Source organism: Aotus nancymaae, unplaced genomic scaffold, assembly GCF_030222135.1.
Source record: "Aotus nancymaae isolate 86718 unplaced genomic scaffold, 86718_ANA_hifiasm-v0.15.2.pri h1tg000046l, whole genome shotgun sequence".
NCBI classification, from domain to species: Eukaryota; Metazoa; Chordata; class Mammalia; order Primates; family Aotidae; genus Aotus; species Aotus nancymaae.
This window is the reverse complement of record NW_026988460.1, coordinates 23,836,363-23,857,943: the sequence shown is the minus strand read 5'-3', so window position 1 is coordinate 23,857,943 and position 21,581 is coordinate 23,836,363. Positions and strand designations below refer to the sequence as shown.

At 57.7% G+C, this 21,581-nt stretch overlaps 1 protein-coding gene across 1 annotated transcript in view; it reads left to right on the top strand.

Moving 5' to 3' along the window:
- The window catches only part of IQSEC1 (IQ motif and Sec7 domain ArfGEF 1), a 397,024-nt gene that overhangs the window by 355,047 nt on the left and 20,396 nt on the right, over positions 1–21,581 (top strand). Inside the window, 4 exon segments of the mRNA XM_064362059.1 lie at positions 3,138–4,387; positions 14,653–14,814; positions 17,038–17,160; positions 18,579–18,745. Of these exon segments, the coding sequence (XP_064218129.1) occupies positions 3,138–4,387; positions 14,653–14,814; positions 17,038–17,160; positions 18,579–18,745 (1,702 nt within the window).

Genomic DNA, 21,581 nt, shown 5'->3' with positions numbered 1-21,581 from the left:
GAGGCAGTTGACTTCCAGAAAGTGATGCAAACTCTGGGGATTCTAAAGATTGGGGAAAGAAATAGGGCACCTATGTGAGGTGACAGCACTGGGTAAGGCTGGTTGGGAAGCCCTGTCTAAGGTGGCATTAGAGCTGGCTGTTCCAGGAAGAGGCAACAGCTGGTGCAAAGGCTGCTGAGTGTGTGAGATGGAAAGGAAGGCCCGGAAGAGGTGCCAAAGAGGTGAGAGGGAGGAGGCGACATCAAGGGCCACTGAGGATTCGATGCCCCACTGAGCTTCCTGGCAAGCTCAGCAAAACTGGGAATGGGACACATTGCATGGGAATCGCCAGATGAAAAAGTAGGGTGCCTGATTCCATGAGGAGTTTTAAGTCTGGGTAACGCAGAGTCCGTTTTAGGTGAAAGGAGCCCAAGGACAAGTCTCCTGTGTTCTTCTGGCCCCAGGCCCACTGTGCCCTCCGGTGGCTTTCTGTCCCTGAAGCAGGAGACTTGAGTGGGTGTCAGGTACTATCCCTGTGTCGTCAAGAAGTGACAGTTTTGCTTTGCTGAAGGACATTCTTCCCGGTTTCTCTTCTATACTGCTCAGAAGTTTCCCTTGAAAGGACAAGTGAGGGCCGGCTGGGGGAGCCCCGGCCATGGGGTCGATTCTTCTATCCAGGAACCACGTGTTTTGGGTCAACGGCTTCCCTCCCCTGAGCATCTCGTCCTTGCTGAGAAGTAGGGTAGTGAAAACTCTCAGAGGAGCAGAAGCTGCTGTGAGATGGGATGAGGGCGTGGGAGTCCCCAGCACAGTCAGTAGATGGGTACATGTTAGCGGAATCTCCTCCACTGGGTCCCAGGAAACTTTTCGACCAGGCCTGGCAATAATTCCAGCCCAGGAAGAGGAATGACCCACAGTGAGTTTGGGGATGAGGAACAGCAGCCCTAGGTCCCTGTGTGTCCCCTTGGGGGAGGGACTGCCAGGGGCTCTGAAGTCCCTTCACCCCCGACACACACAGGTTTGGGCAGGAGGTCTCAGGAAAACAGGGTGGCTGGCCGGTCTGCGAGGTCCGGAGCCAGCAGGCGAGAACGCCCTGCGGGGAGCTCTAGGCCTGAGCTGGGGCTCCTGGTGCTTGTGCTGCCCACAAGGTAGAGGGAGGGAAGAAAGACTTCCCAGATCTCAGCCCCAGGCTTCTTATCGGCCCCAGGGGCTTTCTGAGCTCCACTCACAACCCAAAAAATAGAAACTTTCTGCTTACAGATGTGGAAGTGAGGTCATTTCTTGGATGGAGTTCAGTAACAGGGCAAGAGGGAAAACAGACTCTGGCCTGGCTGGGCTTGGAAAAGTAATTTTGATTTGCTCCCCTCAAGCCCCCCCAGCTCTTCTCCTTCACCCAGCCTGCTGGGACCACCCAGGGCTAGGCAGCGCATGTGGACGTGCAAGGCCCCGCGGCGGCCCTGAGCCAGTCTTCCCGGTACAGGCCACAGCCTCCGATTTGCTGGACGTCTGTTAGGCATTGTTTCAGTCCTGCGGCTGTGGCTGCTGCTCTCCTTCACAGACCCCTCACTTCTCCAAAGCAAGGACCTTCGTGCCTCCCTTTCTACCTCCAGGTGTGGCCCAGCATGTGGTGGGCATCTGGGACCAGACAGACAGGGTGCAGCGCTTTGCCTGCTCCCAGCCCCACATCACATGCCCACTCCACCCCAGCACCCCAAGAGGCCTGACTTGGTGGAGAAGCCAATTCCTTATCTTGGCCGCAGGGGTGAGTTCATTGTCCACTCAGGAACAAGGCACAGGGAGTGGCCCTCAGGGCCGCCCTTGGTCACGGGTACCTCAGGAATTCAGGAGGTCTGCATGCCTCACTGGAGTGCCTGGGGCTCACCCTGCCCCTTCCCTGCGTGTAGCCCAGCCCTGGCAGGAACGAGCCGTGCAGCCCAGACGAGCTATCAGGAATGGCGGTGCTCAAAAGGGAAAGCCAGCTCCAGAGACTGGAGTCTTCTTAAGTATGTGTTGAGTCTCTTCTGTGGGCCAGAATTTGCCTATCTGTAGAGCAAGGGAGCTTGGGGGCCTTACAAACTGTAAATCCCTTCCCAGAATGCAAGCTGGGGGTCTTCCAGCCCAGCTGCCCCTGTGCTTGGCATGCGCCAGCTCTTGGCCTCTGTCTCCAGGACTCACCACAGTCAGGAGAGGCAGGTCCCAGTGCCACCCCATTTAATAGATAAGGAAACCGAGGAACTGCACAGGCTCAGGGCTTACTCTGGGTCACCCAGCTACCAAGGGGCATAGCCCAGATTAGGACCCACACATCTGGCCTCGAAGCCTGCTCCTCAGTGCAGCAAACCCCACAGGTCTCCCTTAAGCTCAGTGACCCCTTGGGCCACAAGAGCTGCCTGGTTGATATTGTTGAAAGGAAATGAGTTCAGAAGCCCGTGGCCCATCCTGGGCACCCCAGACCTTGCTGGGATCTTTAGCCTGTCTCTTGACCTGCGCATACTTCTTCCAGGGTCTCCAAAGGGGTTTCGTTAGATGACATACCTCAAGATGTGCCAGGGCCAGGAGCTTCTGTGACTCAAGACACTGGGGACACTCAGCATAGTGTATCTCAGTGCCTTTTACAGTTTCTAAGGCCCTGCATGGTGGCTCACTCCTGTAATCTCAGCACTTTGAGAGGCCAAAGCGGGTGGATCACCTGAGGTTGGGAGTTCGGGACCAGCCTGGCCAACATGGTGAAACCCCATCTCCACTAAAAACACAGAAATTAGCTGGGCATGGTGGCGGGAGCCTGTAATCCCAGCTACTTGGAAGGTTGAGGCAGGAGGATCATCTGAACCCAGGAGGCAGAAGTTTCAGTGAGCTGAGATTGCACCACTGCACTCCAGCCTGGACGACAGAGCGAGACTCTGTCCCCCGCAAAAAAAAGGTTCTGAGAGAGGAAAAACATGCTTGCGTTCATTTTAACTTGGTGTTTCTCTATCCAGTTTGACCTCGGGACTCATGTTTTTGCATAAGCCCACAAGCATCCCTCAGCGGTCGCTTTGACCAACTTTGGGACTTTCTCAGGTCGCACAGCCACGTGGCTGGGAAGTGGGAAGGACTTTGGTAGATGTGGCACTGCGCCCACATGCAGGGCTCTCCTCATTCTCCTCTCTCACCCCCAGGTGGAGATGCTAGAACGAAAGTATGGGGGGCGCCTGGTAACCCGCCATGCAGCCCGCACCATCCAGACGGCGTTCCGCCAGTACCAGATGAACAAGAACTTCGAGCGTCTGCGCAGCTCCATGTCAGAGAACCGCATGTCGCGCCGGATCGTGCTGTCCAACATGAGGATGCAGTTCTCCTTTGAGGGGCCTGAGAAGGTGCATAGCTCCTACTTCGAGGGGAAGCAGGTCTCAGTGACTAACGATGGCTCCCAGCTGGGAGCCCTGGTGCCCCCTGAGTGTGGTGACCTCAGTGAACCGACCACCCTCAAGTCTCCGGCCCCCTCCAGCGACTTCGCGGACGCCATCACTGAGCTGGAGGACGCCTTCTCCCGGCAGGTGAAATCACTGGCAGAGTCCATTGACGATGCCCTCAACTGCCGCAGCCTGCACACTGAGGACACACCGGCCCTGGATGCGGCGCGGGCCCGAGACGCTGAGCCCCAGACGGCCCTGCACAGCATGGACCACCGCAAACTGGATGAGATGACGGCCTCGTACAGCGACGTCACCCTGTACATCGACGAGGAGGAACTGTCGCCCCCTCTGCCCCTCTCGCAGGCAGGGGACCGGCCATCCAGCACTGAGTCGGACCTGCGGCTTCGGGCTGGGAGCACCGCCCCGGACTACTGGGCCCTGGCCCACAAGGAGGACAAGGCCGACACGGACACGAGCTGCCGGAGCACGCCGTCGCTGGAGCGGCAGGAGCAGCGGCTGCGGGTGGAGCATCTCCCGCTGCTCACCATCGAGCCACCCAGCGACAGCTCCGTGGACCTCAGTGACCGCTCAGAGCGGGGCTCGCTCAAGAGGCAGAGTGCCTACGAGCGCAGCCTCGGCGGGCAGCAAGGCAGCCCGAAGCATGGTCCCCACAGCGGCCCCCCCAAGAGCCTCCCCCGGGAGGAGCCTGAGTTGCGGCCCCGGCCCCCCAGGCCCCTGGATAGCCACTTGGCTATCAACGGCTCAGCCAACCGGCAGAGCAAGTCTGAGTCGGACTACTCAGATGGCGACAACGACAGTATCAACAGCACATCCAACTCCAATGACACCATCAACTGCAGCTCCGAGTCGTCGTCCCGAGACAGCCTGCGGGAGCAGACGCTCAGCAAACAGACCTACCACAAGGAGGCCCGCAACAGCTGGGACTCGCCCGCCTTCAGCAACGACGTCATCCGCAAGAGGCACTACCGCATCGGCCTGAACCTCTTCAACAAGTGAGTACCACGGGGGCCCCTCAGGGTGGGCGGCAGGACGTGGTGGGCCTTGGCAGGTGGGCGTGCTGGATCCTTTCAAGTGCGGAGCTTGAGGTCTGACGTGGGCCTGTGAGGGTAGGAAGCTGCCACGCAAGGTCAGTGGCTAGGAGGGTGCCAGCCTGTGTGCTGAGGCCCAGCCCTTCCTAGGGCTGCTGTTGGGGATGGCAACGCACACAGGCTGAGAGGGGCAGAATGAGGGCTTTCTGTGCTGAAGCAACTTGAGTCCCAGGCCTTTCTGCCCCGTCACCCCCTAGTCCACCACAACGAGTGGGGTCTTTTGGGCCATGCCCTGCCCAGCTTTGGATGTCAGGCCTAGGGGTGATGTGGGACACAGAGGCCTTTGAGTAGGGGTGTGACCAGTTGTGTCGTTGGAGGGGCAGGGGAAGACAGGCCAGACCCAGGGCCTCATCTTGTGGGGAACACAGGGATAGACACAGGCCAGACCTTGGTCATGTATGGGAGTAGGAGTGCTCAGGGGCAGTTGCTGGCCGGACCCAGAACCGTGTCCTGTAGGGAGGGAACTCAGACAGACGCAGGCCAGACCCAGGGCTGTGTCTGGGGGTCTTAGGGAGCTGCATGAGTTGGGTTCATGGAGTCACTGCTCCCCGAGGGGGTCCTGGAAAGGTGCCATCGGCCATCCTGAGAGCAGAGCCAAGGAGCGATGGGTATTTAAAGCAGGCTATTCTTAGCATAGCCAAAAATAGCAAGAGGAAGGGAAGGAGGGCTGAGGACTTGGCCTGGGGGATGTGCAGGCTCCTGTCCAACCTGGGATTTCTTGTTATTTCCACTGCCTGGGCCACTGGGATTTGGCCTCATCAGATGCTGGCCTGGCACCAACTCCCCTGGGCTGGTGGTTCCTGACACGCATCCTGGGAGCCAGGGGCAGATGACAGTTCTCCCAGAAGGTCAAACTAGGGTGGTGAATGGTGCAGTGGGGCCTGGCCACCTCAAAGCCAGCGCCTGAGCTGGCTCCATGTTCTGTCTGCCCCTGTTCTCTCTTCTCCTAGACTGGGGGAGATGGTGCTTTTGCGCCATTTCTGGGACACACGGAAGCACTATCTTGGGGTGTCAGAGAGGCCTGTCTCAGGAAGAGCCTCTGGGGAACGGTGCATTCACTTGGGGCCAGCCAGGGGCTGTGGCTTACTGGTTTGCTCAGCTAAGAACCTAGAGTCTTGGACCTCTCAGGTCTACCAGGATGCTCTCTCCTGAGCCGCCAGCCTGCCTGTGGCTTGCCATAGAGTGCAGCTGCTCTCACTGCTGCACAGGCCACAGCTGGAGCAATGCGCTGCACAGGGGAGGGTCGTGTCCTGCTGGCCCACCTGACACGGTCCCTGAAGTCTGTGCCCTGCGCAGTCCCCACTGCTCCTGGGCACATCCCAGCCCTAGGATCATCTCTCGACCCAGGCCCATGTCCCCTAGAGGGGAGGCTGGGGTCCCTGCAGAGTAGACAAGTGGAGGCCAGCAGTGGGGAGACAGGCCAGGAAAAATCCACCTCCCTTAACCAGCCAGCTTTGGTCTGTGTAGATTCTTTCTTATTCAGTTAAATTTAAGTGCTCTGTGTAGCAGGTGAATGCATTCTTTGTGGAAGATGCAAGCCTTGCAGCTCGGGAAAACATCCTCTTGGACTCAGCATGTTGCGTTGCAGTCTCTCCTTCCAGATTTTTTTTCCTGTGCATTTGTGTGCACTCCTGGGAGCTCCAGACAGCCATGGCTGAGAACACAGCTTTGGGGCCTGGCTGCCTGGCTTTAAATCATAGCTGTCCCCCGTCCTATCTCTATGTCCTTGGCCAGCATAACCCCCGTCCCACAGTGGCCGCATCTGTGAAATGGGCTGATGCCGGGGGCATCCCCCCAGCCCAGGGCGGTGAGGGTGAAGCATTGGTCTGTGTGAAATGCTGAGAGCAGGATGTGGCACAGGGTAGAGCCTCGCTATGTATTAGCTGCTACTGTTGGATCCTTGCTGGCATCATTCGGGGCCCGGGACTGTGGTGCTGTCTTACGGGGGTATCGTGAGCTCTGCACACAGGCTGCCTTGCTCCTGTTCACTGCTGTGTGGTAGTCCCTACCATGGCTAGGCCAGTTGCTTCTAGCTTTTCACAACTAGCACTGGTGTGACAGTAACTGTGATCCTCACACACACGCCCGGCAGGCCCCTAGATCAGATGGCTGGAAGTGGAGTTGCCGGGTCTTAGCTGGGCACGTTTTTAGTTGAAGTAGGAACTGCTTTTTCCCTTCCCTTTCTCTGGCCCTGCACCCATGCGCCACCTCCACTTCTCTCCCTGCAGGTGGTGTGTCCCAGCCTTTGCCCAGCCTCCAGCACAGCTCTCAGTTCCCAGCAATGAAGCAGTAGATGTTCCCAGTGCAGGCCTCTGTCTGGAGGGACACCCCCTTTAAGGGAATCATATATTAAAGTGGGAAAGCCAGCAGTAAGCAGGGAGGAAGAACAGAAATGAAGCCTGAGAAACTGGTGCGAGTTGGCGGGGAGGGCATCCCGGGGGCTGCCGAGGGGACTGCTGAGATCTACCAGGCGTCCAGATGTTCCTCCGGGCATCTGCTGCTCACTCCCACTGGCTGGTGGTCCTGCAGGAGGGTGGAAGTGCGGGAGCCAGAGGCAGGAGGGTTTCAGCCCTGGCTCTGCTACCTATCAGCTGCGGGACCTGGGGCAACTCCCTGAACTCTGAGCCTCACTGCCTGCACCTGGAAAATGTGCAGTGGATGGCAGCTGTTGTGGTCAGCTAGGGCTTCTGTGCCCAGAGTGAGTGCCACGGGAAGGGAGCTTCCAGCGCTGGGCTTTGGGAAGACCCAACAGGCGTGATGGGCCGAGCAGTCAGAAATACCAAAAATGGCTAATCCTCCCATGTGCTGACAGTGTGCCAGGCACGGTTCCCAGGGCCTGTCATGCACTAACGCACGCTCCCCTGGGCAGTGGGTGAGCTGAGGCTTACCCTGGCCACCTGGCTCCTGAACGCATCCTCTTAATATCCATGGTGTAGGGAGTGCCACCACAGGTATAGCCCTGGGCTCCCACCTCCTCACTGGGTGACAGATCTGTACACTGGGTCCAGGAGGCAGAGCCACACCACTTGTGGGAGGCCACGCAGCCCTGAAGCACTGGTCCTGGGCCCACTGCAACACGTGGAGCTGGGGCAGGTGCCCAGCAGAGACCTCACTGAGTCTGTCACCTCTGGATTGGAACCCCACCCCTGCGTCTTCTGTCCCTGTACGTGGTACATGCCCTCAGGGGTACGTGCCTGGCTGTGTCCACTTCCTCTCTGTCACATTCCTCCCTGGCATGGGCCCAGGTGACCTTGTCACAGGTGGGCCACACCAGACCTCTCCCACCTCTGCAAGAGTGTCCTTGGCCTCAGAGCTGCTTCATGATGACACAGGCACTCTCAAAAGGAAGTGAGATACTCGTCTGAGGAACATGTTTGCAGGGCCTGGGTGGCCACCTGGCGTGACAGTGTGGTTGAACTGCTTGCTAGGAGCTTTTCACTGGGGCCCCTGAGGCCCTTCCAGCACAGGGCCCTGCACCTGGAGGCAGCCCCTTTCTGTGGACTTGGGCTCCCCTGCACTCGGCACCCAGCCCCTGGGGCCCACTCATCAGCCTCGGGTCCCATCCACATGTTGGAGCTACCACAGGAGGGAGGCAGAGGACACTGTCACTGGGAGCCTGCAGGGAACGTGGCTGTTTCACCCTTCCAGCACCCCTGGCGACCATTCCCCTCCACCTGTGGGAACAGGGCTCAGAGGGTGCCCCTGATCTGTGCACCCCAGCTCTGTGCTCCTTGTGTTTAACATGTCTGCTGTCATCGATAAAAATAGCAGCGAGCAGAGCCGGACTGTGCAGAGCCTGTACCAAGTGCCGGCCCCGTGCCGAACACCTTCCACCCATTGTCTCACTGAATCTTCACAGCAATCCTGGGAAACATAGGTGCTGGCAGCCAGGCTGAGAGCCCAGGCCCAAGCTTAAGGCCACATACCAGAAGTGCTGGCCCCAGAGCACGTGTGGTGCTGCTCCCATAGCCTGCGGTGCTGACAGCGTAAAGGACAGGCTCTCTTAGGAGCACTTTGAGCTGGGTCTTTGGAGGTTGGGACCCTGCTCCCCTAGAAATGGGCCACTGTGAGCTGTGGCCCTTGATGCCACTCGTAGCCCAGGATCCCAAGCCCTGCCCTGGGTCTGAGGTGGCTGGTGCTGATCCTTGGAGAGGAAGACAGCACCGAGGAAGGCCCTGCGGGGGCGCTTGCCACACTTCAGAGGGTAATTCTCCTGCCTTCGCTCTGGGATCGATACTGGGGAAGCCACTTGAGTTCACGCTACCAGAAAGTGCAGTGTAAAAGTCAGAGCTTGATGGAGCAGGCAGCCTCAGGAGGTGATGAGCTTGCTGGCCCTGACAGTATGGGAAAGGCTGGAAGTGGCACCTCTCTGCAAGACCTCGGTGGGACTCGAGTCCGGGTTGCTGGATTGGAAGGGCATTTCCAGGTGTGCAGGGACTCTCTAAATGCTGAATTTGGTGAGTCTGTCCTCACCCCAGATGAGGCTCAGACCTCTGGCCATGGAGATCCTCTGCAATCCAAACCCAGTGTTGGTCTCTGAGTTAATCATGGCCTTCTCTGTTGCATATGACAGGAACTCAATCAAACTGGGTTAAACAAAGAGGCTTTACTGGTTCATGGACCTGAAAAGTCCTGGGTATTTCTTGGCTCCATCTGCCTCAGGGTTGGCCCTGCCCCCCTGCCAGATCCTCCTTAACCCAGGGCAGGAGGGCCATCAGAAGACCCCAAGCCTGTAGTCCAACCTCAAGGCAACCCCAGTAGACAGAAGAGAGATTCTCCTTCCCTCATCGACTCCTCATGGCTCTCGTGCCTCTCCCTGAACCACTTGGGCAAGCAGGATGCAGGGCTCTGACTGGCCTGGAGTAGAGAGTAGAATCTGCCCACCGGGTCTTACGGCCTGAGCTCGAGGGTAGGCTGGGACACCTGAAGGCCGAAGCTAGGTGCCTGGGCATCCATCCTCTTCCACATCTCTTAATCATCCTGAACAGTTAGAAAGGACTGGAGCCAGGCACAGTGGTACATGCCTGTGGTCCCACCTACTTAGGAGGCTGAGGTGGGAGGATCACTTGAACCCAGGAGTTGGAGGCCAGTCTGGGCAACACAGCAAGACTCATGTCTAAAAGAGAGAGCGAGAGAACCCTCTTCTGCATCCTGCACACCCCTGCTGGGAAAATATCAGAGTAAGCACTCAGGGCTTGACTCCAGCAGGTAGGTGTTCCCCACGTGCGATCCACAGCCTTGCAATGGCTCTCCCTCAGAGCCTCACATAGCTCACTTTTCCCACCAGCAGCTCAGCTTGCAGCCGAATGACCATGAGAGGTGCGTGTGCAGGAAGTGACTGGTGTGCAGTCTGTGCTAACCTGTCACACTTGAATCTCGATCAGCATCTAATGTAAGGAAAAGCTGGCTCAGCCAGGCTTAGACAGGCAGCTAAGGCCAGACCTGAGAGCACACTGCAGGGATGGAGTTGGGGGGCTCTGACTATACTGCCTGCTGGGGCATTTTAAGGGACAGCAGGGCCTGGGGTGCAGAGGTGGGTCAGGTGTAGATGGTGAGAAGGTTGCAGCCAGTACCTGTTGATGCTGGGTCCTTACAGGGTGGAAGCAAGAAGAGCTAAAGAAAGAGTAACGGGTGTACACAGAGGGACGGTGGGGATGGGGTGACTGCAGAGTTGGACAGAGTAGATTTTCAGCAGCAGGAAGGGTGTCCAGAGGGTAGAGGGAATTTTTAGGGACTTCTGGGGCAGAAGTATGGATTATAAGTCCCAGCACTCTTCATCTTGCTGGGCAACCTGGAGCCAGTTTTTTGACCCTTCTGTGCCTCCATTTTGTTATCTGTCAAGGCTTTTGTGTTGGCTGAGTACTAACTCATGGATTATTCACAGTAACTGTGTTGTGAGCTGTCGTCATCCCCATTATACAGAGACACAGAGAGGTTAAGTAACTCACCCTGGGTCACCCAGCCAGAAGTGGAGCTGAGACAGAAGTGCAGGCTTCTGGCTCTCCCGGCCATGGCCCTGATGCTTGTACCGTAACATGTTTCTATATCCTTGGACTTTACCTCCTCCTGTATCCCTCTCCAACTAGAAGGCATGTTTGTTGAGGTTGGGACCATCACTGTGCTAGCATAACACACGGCCAGGGTAGGTGCTCGATAAATGTTTGTGGAATGAATGAAGGAGGTGGGTGCCCGTAGGGGATGGTACAGCTTCCCCCTTGAAGTGACACAGACCCCCTTGGCTCACAGTTCAGTGGCTGAAGCACGTCCTACAGCCCCCTCCCTAGAGTGGCCAGGAAAGTGAAGTCCTGCTGTGAGAGGAGGCAGTGGGGGCACGGGGCCACACCAAAGGCCTACCTCCGTCCTGTGTCATGCTTGGTAGACCTCTGGAGCTCTGTGAGGGGGGGCGCGGGTGGATGAAGAACTCACCGCACAGCAGGGCCACTACCGACAGATTGCGGAAGGAAGGACTTCATTACACGAGCTAGGAGTTGGGGAGGTAGCAAGGTCCCAATGGCAGGGGATTCCCACCAGTAAATGACAGCTCTCTGGCCAGCTGTCTACTGTCAGGGAGGCTTTTGAGGACCTGTCACTCCTTCAGGGAGCCTTGTGGAGACTCCCAGCCCTGCCCTGGAGCCAGCCCCAGCCGGCCGTCCAGTCACAGCTCCTCCCCAGCTCCCCTCGGGTCAGTGGCAAGCTCCTTGTCACCCGCCCAGGCCCCATCACGGGGCATCCTCGCTTCTGCGGCATCACCCTTGAAGTCTGCCTGGTAGAATCCATCCCCTTACCAGGTTAAAGCTGAAAGCTGACGCCATCCTGGACCCACTGCTCCTCGTCCTTCCTGCTCCTACCCCCACTGCCCCCCACCACAGATCCCTCAGCTAATATTGACACCTCTACCCTCAGACTGTGTCCTTAATCCGGCCCCCTCCCGCCTCTGCTGCGGCACACCTCACTGAGAAGCCCCTCACTGAGCTGCCGGCTGGGTCCTGGCCCATGATCTCCCCAGCACAGCATCACCTATGTGGACTTAGGATCCCCATCACCACCCTCTTCACAGCACTCTGGGTCTTCTCAGCCCACCTGGGAGAAAGCCAGACCCCTCCCTGTGGCCTGCAACACAGTGCCATCTGCTCACTGTCCTACTGCCCCCTTTGCCTTCCCCCGGGGTCCCTGTGTTCAACCTTGGAGCAGCCTCTCAGGTCTCCCCATCCACCTCAGGGCCTTTGTCCTCACTGTCACCTCTCCTCAGAAAACTACCTGATCCCTCAGTCTGTGTGTTGCCTGCCCAGACTAGGCCTCTTGGCTGTACCCACAGGGGCCCACAGTCTACTCCCAACCCATGTTCACCAAGTGAAGCCTGGCACAGCAGATGGTGCTCCCCTGATCCCGAAGAGCCTGCATGTCCACCTCCCACAGCGCCTTCCCCTCTTCCCTCTGTGCTCTGAGTGCCTCCAGGGCCAAGGAGCCTTGTCCTGGAAGTCCCTGGATGTGGCACATTAACACCAGCGGGTAGATGGGGGCAAAAAAGAGAGAGCAGCCACTGGCCTGGGAAGCGACAGAAGGCAGGACCCATCTCGGCCTGGACCTGGGCACTGCAGCAGTGGCCTGGAGGGACCAGGTAGCAGGGGTTGGGGGAAGCCCAGCCCAGCTCCCCCAGTCACTGCCGTAGGGTCCAGGGAGCACTGGCCAGGGATGCCAGAAGGTCTGATTTTTCAGAAGCCAGAAATCCAGATTTTTTGTGCACTCTTCCAGTTTTTAAATGCTAGCAACTAACTAGAATTCTTTCTGTTAACGGTGTGTGAGCCAAAGAAAACCCAACTGTAGGTGAGCCATGGCGACCCCTCCCCTGGAAGCTGAGGGAGGGAGAAGAGGGTGTGGGCTAGGGCTGGCATGGAGCAGGGTGGTGAGGACCCAGGATCTGCTCTGGCTGTGGCCTGGGGCATTGGAGCAGTTCTTGGTTGGAGACCCTAAATCGTAGTCATGTGATCTTGTGAACAGTGAAATCCTGGTCCTTCCATCCTGGGGCCCTGGGACAGGTAGGGACCAGGGCCACTCCATTACCACTTCTGTGCCAGGACAAAGTTGGCTGGTGGCTGCTCCCTGCTACACTCCTGGGGACAAGCTTAGGGGTGTGGCCATCCTGGGGTAAAAATAGCAGGGTCACCTTGCAGCTGGGGGGCTTGCTTTCACTTGCACATGGAAATGCGGTGTCGGCAGCGCACTGCTATCAACGAGGAGCTGTGCAGGTTATGCAGCAGATAGACACCGACTTTTGTCTCCATTCCCCACCCCGGGGACAGAAGAATGCCGACCTCTACCCACTGGGGTAAGGGGTCAGGCCTGGCCCCCCAGTTAGTGGATGACCTGGCCGATTATACCCCAGCACGGGTACTGGGTGTGCCGTGAGGCAAGGGAGCACAAGCCACACTGGGCCCCTCGTGGGCTCTTGAGGAAGCACATGTCACTGGAGGGTGTCCCAACTGCTTGACAGCCCTCGGTGACTCTGAGGACTCGGGGCAGGAGGACATGGAGCTGGTCTGGCCTGATGGCTCCACACAGCTCCCTGAGTGGCCTGGCAAACTCCACAGAGAATGACACCCATCCTCCAGGGTCACATGTGTGGCCATCTTCAAATCCCTCCTCTCACACCAGTGTGTCCTTTGTTTTTGAGACAGAGTCTGCTCTCTTGTCCAGGCTGGAATGCAATGGTACAGTCTCGGCTCACTGCATCCTCTGCCTCCTGAGTTCAACGATTCTCCTGCCTCAGCCTCCTGAGTAACTGGGATTACAGGCGTGAGCCATTACGCCTGGGTAATTTGGGATTTTTAGTAGAGATGGGGTCTCACCATGTTGCCCAGGCTGGTATGGAACTCCTGACCTCAGGTGATCCACTCACCTCAGCCTCCCAAAGTACTGGAATTACAGGTGTGAGCCACCTCACCCGGCCCAGTCTCTCTCCTTTGACCACCAGAACCACCCTGCCAGGTCAGCCAAGCAAGAGACGTACCACAAGATGGGCAGGACGTCTGAGGCCCGAAGGGAGAAGAGGCCTGCCAGGGCTCACATGGCCCGAGTGCCACACGGGGCAGGGCCTACTCCCAGGGCTAGTATGAGCAGCAGGGTCAATGCCATGGCCCTGCAGCCTGCCTGGCACTAGACCCCATCAGCCCACAACATGTGCCCATTCCTGCCCAGGCCTGGCTCTGCACACATCTTGGGCACTGAGAGGCTTGAGCCAGTGGAATGACCCATGCTCTGGGGGCCTGGTCTCCACTGGACACACTCAGCCCTGCAGGGCCAGCCCTGTTGCTGGTGCTGTGACCTCCAGCTAGAAACACTGCCCCTCTGCACTTCCGTCACGCTCCCATGAATTGGGAGTCGGCACAGAAACCTCTCATGGTACTTACTGAGTGCGTCGTTGCAGGCATCTGACTACTTCCTCAGTGTTTACAACAGGGAAGCCAGGGCCCCTGGAAGGCCATATGGCTGTCAGGCTCCTGAGTCTGGGCTCCTGAGCACCTCAGGTAACCAGAGTGCTGACCTCCCCGAGTGGGAATCGGGTAATTGAGTTTGCACAGGGCACCTTGACAGCGGTATAGAGTGAGTGCCTCCTGCCGGTGCTGTGGTTGCTGTTCCTTATTGCCCGTTGACAGGTGGAGGGTTCCAGTCTGCTCGGAAGTGCAGTCTGGGGCAATGGCTTTCACACTGAGGGGAAAAGGGAGTTGGGCCGGACAGGGATCCTAATTCTGAATGTGTGTGCGGACTTTTGGGGCCAGTGCTGGGCAGCCGAGAAGGGACTGCAGGCAGGGCAGGAGAGTGACGGCCTGGCTCCAGCACCCACGGAAGCACCCCTGCAGCCAGCTCAGCCCATTCTTTGTACAAGGTCTGGGCGAGTCTAGTTGAAGACTTTTGTACCAGGCCCCCCACATTTGGGGTTTGGGACAGGGCAGGATGCCTGGAGCCCAGGGTCTTCCAGTGCCAGCCTGGGCTCTTATCCCCACTCAGGCAGGAGATGGAACTGAAGGCCCCCAAATGCCTACAGGGATGAGGGCTGGTGCAGTTGGGCAGGGAGGGAGAATGTCAACCATCCACTGAGCAGAGATCCCCCCGCAGTTGCGTGGCAGGTGGCCGGGCAGCTGGGGCTGAGTGTGCTTCTCATCCCAACCCAGGAAACCTGAGAAGGGAGTCCAGTACCTCATCGAGCGTGGCTTCGTGCCCGACACGCCCGTGGGGGTGGCCCACTTCCTGCTGCAGCGCAAGGGCCTCAGTCGGCAGATGATCGGCGAGTTCCTGGGCAACCGGCAGAAGCAGTTCAACCGCGACGTGCTCGAGTGAGTTCGGCCCCTACTTCTCTATTCCTAACTTCTAGACACACACATACAGATGCCCCACATCTGCCCAGCACACAGGTGGGCACCTGCTGTCGGACGTACCATCCCACATGTGGACCCCATTGCCAGTCCACCTGCCCTCTGGTATGCACCCTCAACCCCTCCCTTCCCTCCATCTGAAAGCACAGTTGATCCAACCCAGCGCTGAGCATCACAGCCCTCAGTGACTCACGTTCCTGCAGCCTTGCACAGCAGGGCTGGCAGGAGCCGGCAACTGGAGGTCAGAGCCCCTTCCCCTGGCCTGGCTGCCCTCCTCCTGCATGGACTGCAGGCCCTGCCTGCTCCTGGCTCACCCCCGGGAAGAGCAGTAGGGAGCCAGACCAAGTGAGCTGCCTCCCTGTGGGCAGCCGTGCCAAGCTCTGCCCCTGGCTCATTCTCCCAGCTGGGAGATTCGGGCTGTGTGTCTATCCTACCTGCTGATCCCACAGCTTCCCCCCAGCTCAGAGAGATGGCGAGCATAGCACTCTCGGCTATTTGAAGCCCTGCAGAAAAATGGGTTCCCAACTCTCTGAGCCAAAACAGTGGGCCAGGAAGAGCAGTCAGAGCAGGGTAACATGCTGGCCATCCCATAGCAGGGGCAGTCCCTTCCAGCCGCACAGTCCAGCCCATGTGCAGCTGAGGGGACCAGCGAGGGCCAGGGAGCAGGTGCCCAGGAGCAGCAGTCCCTAGAGCACGAGGCCTCACGTTCCCTGGGGCTGGCCAGTGCACCTGCCGTCTCTGCTGCTTCCCTAGGAGGCAGCAGGTGCTGTCGCCCTTTTTGTCTCATAGGTGGGGAAACTGAGGCTCAGAGTCAGGGGCCTGGCCTGGGCACATATCCCCACACACACGGACTTACTCGCACAGGTACTCATGTAGTCCCAGCCCCACACCCAGAAGGCTAAGTGTGGACAGCGCATGGCAGGCACCAGCAGAACGTCTGTGCCCTTGGTTGGTCAAGCATGCGCAGGCGGGGCGCCTTTCTCCCTGCTCAGCACCTGGAGAAGCCTACTGTATCAACAGGGTGCTACTGCCCCTTCCCTCTTTGAAGCAGGCATCAGGAAATGTCCACGGGAAAGCCCAGGGGCTCCTTGGTGAATGCCCAGCTCCCGCCCCATCCCCTGCAGCCATTCCTACACTGCCCCAACTCCCCGCTCCAAGCTGGTCCCTGGTCCTTAGGAAATCCGCACATTGTTCTCCTCATGTCAGAAAATAGCAGTGGCCTCAGGAAGTGGCAGGCTCCCCCAGGCCACCACCCCAGGCATCTGCAGGGCCGTTGCTCCTGCTGCTCAGCAAATCCTCCTGCCTGCTCCCTGCTGTCCTCTCCCCACTGCTCCACAGCCACCTTCAAGGCTGTTGCCCCAGGAGGCCTTGAGCACTCAGAGGAGGGTGGAAGCAGCTGCATCACCCCCTTGCAGGGATGGCCCTGGGAGAGGGATCAGGCCTGCCTAGCCAGGCCTCTGCCCCATGGGAGTGACCGCAGCGTCATTAGGGAGCTGGGCCAGAAGCTGGAGCCTGCCCCAGTGTTCCTGGTGCAGACCCCATCTTCTCTGCTCAGGGGTCACCATAGGAAGGAATGGGAGGGTGTGCTGGGGGCAGGGCCATGGGAAGAATGTAGAGGCCATTCATCAGCCACCCCTCCAGGCTCTGCGCCACAGATGAGAGTGTATGGCCCATTCAAGTCCCTGGAAAAGCACCTACAAAACCCAGCCCACCACCCTGATACTCTCCTCACAAGAGGACAGGTTTATTCTGAAAGTCAACACCCTCGGCGCCCCTTTCCTCACTGTGAAAATGGCAGCCAACTCCCTGACCCCATGCAGAAGGAGAGGAGACTCAAGGTAGTGTCCACTGTGTGCCTGGTGAGGGCTGTGCTTAAAAATGTTTGTCTCTTGGGAAGGGCTTTGATCCAAATAACCATATGCTCTGCCCCTCTGAGAAAACTGTCCATATAAATATAGGCACACAAGCTTCCCTAGATCCAGGGGCTTCACGGGCTCCGCAGAAGCCTGGAGGTCTTTTTGCTGCATTCTGAGGGCTCTTGGCTGATTGGATGGAGTCAGGCAGGGGCCCTCCCTGCCAGGAGGCAGCCCATTCCTGGGACTCCAGGCACCACCACCTGGGCATAGGCTGGGTGTGTCGCACCCACAAGGAGTGTTTATTTGGGACCATGTGTCTCTGTTCCAGCTGCGTAGTGGACGAGATGGACTTCTCTGCAATGGAGCTGGACGAGGCCCTCAGGAAATTCCAGGCGCACATTCGTGTCCAAGGGGAGGCTCAGAAAGTGGAGCGGCTCATCGAGGCCTTCAGGTGGGGCCCGGACTGGCTGGGGGTGCTGCATCGGGGGAGGACGGTGTCCCCAGCTTCGGAGCCCAAGGATGGACCAAAGGCTGCATCCCCACCATCCCTAGACAGGGCCATGTCTTCCTGAGTATTGCTTTTGGGGTGATCGTAGTGGTCCCTCCTGCGTTCCAGGCACTGTGTTGGACTCCTTTCAGCCATTGTGAGGTGGTGCAGGTGGAGGAGACTGTACTGATTATTCTAATTGTGTGAAGATGAGGAAACCAAAGTTGAAAGAGGTTATGATCGCGACTGCTAGGATTCTGGGTGTTCAAATCGGGATTCTGAATGCTCTTCCTCCAAATTCCCCACACATCTGCGTTCATCCACGGTCCATCTGTCTAGTCATTCATTTGCTCATTCACAAGGAGCGAGCGGCACAGTGACTCAGAGCACAAGCCAGACAGCTAGTTGCCTGGTTCAGTCACCAACTCCACCACTTACTGGCTGTGTGTCCCTATGCTGGTTACTTAACTTCTCTGTGCTTCAATTCTTCACCTGTGAAGTGGACTAACAATAGCACATACCCTAGAGAGGGGTGCAAGGACAAAATGACACAGGACACATGGGCACACTTAGCCCAGCTCCTGTCCCAACAGTGAGCCTGTGGTCACTATGCAGTCCTCCATTCTGGGACCGCATGCAGACTGGCTGTGGAGGAGTCTGTGTGTTCAGTGCTGGGTGTGGGTGGCACAAGTCAGCTGCTAACCCAGCCCTCTGGGCTCAGCACCAGTGGTCGGCCAGGAGGATTGAGGATACAGAGGGAGAACAACCCCAAGGCCCTGGCAGGAGGCAGCATGCACCCACTTCCTTCCAGGACGGCTTCCTGGAGGGGAGGGCACTAAGCTGGGCTTATGAGCCTCAGTCCCGGTACTTTGCCTGGCTCCTCTGCTCTGTCCCTGCCTCTTGTCACCTGCCCCTCCACGAAGTCACCAATGGAGGGGCTCCTGGGGTGGCAGCGGGAGTGGCAAGCAGGCTGACTCTAAGGCGGGGGGTGTTCTTGCAGCTGTCTGTCCACAGCTGTTGAACCTGAAGCCCCTCAGTAGCCATGGCTGAGACAAGGCAGGGTACCTCTCTCCCTCTGAGCTGGTGTGGAGAAGGCCTGGGCTCCTTTCACCTCAAGGTCCTCGAGGGCAGGCCTGACACCCACTGTGACATCCCCATTGCAGGGAGCAGGGAGAGGGGCCCAGCCTTGCAGGGCAGGAGGGACTGCAGTAGAGTGAGGAGGGCGAGTGGGTAGTCAGGGCCAACTCTGACAGGCAGGCATGATCCTCACTCACCAGAAGCAGGAGTTGAGGCTCAGTGGCGTGTGACAGCCTCTGCTGGTGAGAGAGGGGCCGTGTTTCTTGCTGCACCGTGGCTCTGACCCCCTCCCTCCCATCCCGCAGCCAGCGCTACTGCATCTGCAACCCCGGAGTGGTGCGGCAGTTCCGGAACCCAGATACCATTTTCATCCTGGCCTTTGCCATCATCCTGCTGAACACCGACATGTACAGCCCCAATGTCAAGCCCGAGCGCAAGATGAAACTGGAGGACTTCATCAAGAACCTCCGAGGTGAGCTGTCTCGGGCGGTTGGCCATCCGCAGACTTGCTCCCGCACCTGCCCCAGCCAGGCCCTCCCCAGATGTAAGGGCAAACAGGGGCGTGAGGCAGCCTTGAGCTGGGGAGCTGGGCTCTAGCACCCCAGGGTCTGGCATGGAGGGGCCTTCAGGTAGCACAGCACAGATGACTGGAAAGAGCAGTGCCTTAGAGGAGCCCCCGTGGGACACAGGCTGTGTGACACAGGCCAGGGTCTCGGGGTGTTGGGAAACCTTCCTCACGGGGAAGGTGACACTGTTAGCTTGTCCTTGAAGGATGAAACTGGCATTTTTCTGTGTCTTTTTACCTAAAAGTATATATTTTAAAAGGGGAGTTGACATCGCTACTGTAAATGGAAAACCAGTAGCGTTTGCCTTGTGTAGAAAGTAATTATAAAAACAAATGCAATGAAAAGAAAGCAGTGCTGCTGAATTCTAGCCAGTGCAGTTTCCGGCTGCTGGCACTGGGGTGCAGACCTGGCTCCCTGCCGTCGGGGAGGTGGGCATGTGCCGGGAGGTGTGGGTGCAGGGTCTGTGGGAAGTGAGTCCTCCTTTCGTGATCAGAGACAGGAAAGGAGCTAAAAGGCCGTGACCTTCTCCTAGGCAGCTCCATACCAGCCCTGTGTATCCCTTGTGCGCCCCAGAGTCCCTGGAAGGAAGGGGGAAGGCACTATGTCCCTCTGCCCCTGTGGGAACCCTGGCTGCAAGAGCTGAGGATGGGTTGAAAGGACAGGGACTGAGGGTTCCTTGGAAAGGGTGCCACTGTTTGTCAAAGCAAAGAAGAGCCGGTGTGAATCCAGCCCAGCTTTAAGACTGTGTAGAGCTGACAAAGCTGTTCATTCTGTTTATTCAGTGGTGGTTCTGCCGTCCCCTCTTCTTGGACAGGGTCCCTCTCCAGGGAGCAGCTCCAGCTCCACTCCAGGGTCTCAGGTGCTCTCCCCTTTCCCTGGTGGTGGGCGCCACTGTGGCAGGAACCCCAGGCAGCAGAGGTTATGGGGAGATGGCACCTGAGCTAGGCTCCAAGGCCAGAGTGGTTCTGCCACCTCCCTTGGGAGGCAGGAAGGGGTGCTGAGCAGACTGCAGGATGTCTTAGAGCTCACAGACAGCCATTCCCTGCACCCAGCAGTCACTGCATGTGACCTCCTACTACGTCTGAGGGGCATGGCAGGCCCTAAGTTTATCAAGTTTGTAGTTCCTGGGAACCAAGGCATCTTGGGAGCTCCCAAGGGCCATCAGTGGACACTTTGATGGTGCAACAGATGTACTCCCAGGCCCAGGTGTCCAAGCAGCAGCCAGGAGGCCGGGGCCTCCTCTGCATCCACTCGGGGCCTCCCTTACCCTGAGCCTCCCCATGGGGCCGAACCTGTTTCTGGGATTCACAGCCTCCTACATGATCCCTGATGGAGGCTGGCCACTCATAACCTCCAGGAAAGCCAGCTGTGTGCTGCATGCTCTTGGCAGCCCAGGGGGAGTCTGAGGGCCTCTGATTTCTTTTAATAAATTAATTTATTTTATTTTATTTTATTTTTTCATATTTAGAGATAGGATCTCCCTCTGGCAGCCCAAGGGCAGTTTGAGGGTCTCTGATTTGTTTAAATTTATTTGTTTATTTATTGAGACACAGTCTTACTTTGTCACCCAGGCTGGAGCTCAGTGGTGCAATCATATTTCACTTTCCCCTTGACCTCCCAGGCTCAAGAGATCCTCCCTCCTCAGCCTCCCAGGTAGCTGGGACCACAGGCACAAACCGCCATGCCCGGCTAATTTTTAATTTTAATTTTTTCTAGAGGTAGGGTCTCACTATGTTGCTCAGGCTGGTCTCAAACTCCTTGGCCTCAAGTGATCCTCCAACCTTGGCCTCCCAAAGTGCTGGGATTAGAGGCTTAAGCCACCGTGCCTGGCCTGATTTGTTTTTTCTTACTTTAGAACCTCTCGCATGTCATCTGGGTCTCCTCTGAATGAGAAATAACAGGAGGAACCAGTCAGAAATGATTGGCCCAGAGCAGAGGCTTGGTGGGCAGGGCTGCTGAGTCAGGTGGTGGCCAGCCTACACCCCTGTGGCAGTGGCTCTGTGGTTCCTGGCCATGGTTGCACCCAGTCCTGCCAGCTCTCTGCGCAACAGGGTGGCAGGAACCTCCCCACCTCCCATGGAAGGGGCTGAGCACCCCAGTCCCAACAAGGGAGCTGCAGGTTCTGTCTCCCAAGCCTGGGCTGTCCCCACCAAATCACCCCTTTTCAGCCCGGAGCTCAGGGATGTTTTTTCTCATCTTCCTCGTGCACCCCAGGGTCACGTCAGCCAGGAAATGGCAGAGGCCAGGCAGGTCCCTGGTCTCCCTGAGCCAGCCTGGTGCTCAGTGCCGAGTGCACAGACAGCTTGTCCTTTTTGTAGGGAAATCCTCACCCCCACCCCAACACACATCCTCTCTGGAGTGGGTCACCCCAGTTTGTTCAGTGGGTCCTGCAGCAGGAGAGTCCTGGGGGCTGGAGGACTGTGAAGGAGGAGCAGCTCACCACCAACGCCAGTCTAAGAGTGTTTCCTTTTTATTAAAGTTTGCTTTTAAATTGTTTTGTTTTTTTATTCACATAGTTTAAAAACCAGAAAATATGATCCAACAGTTGTGCTCCTTGATATTTACCCAAATGAACTGGAAAGTTAGGACCATGGAAAAACCTGCACACCAATGCTTATAGCAGCTCTATTCAAAACTGTCAAAACTTGGCAACCACCAGACGTCCTTGAGCAGGTGAAGGGATAAATAAACTTTGTTCCTTCAGACAGTGGAATCGTGCTCAGTACAAGAGAGAAGTGAGCT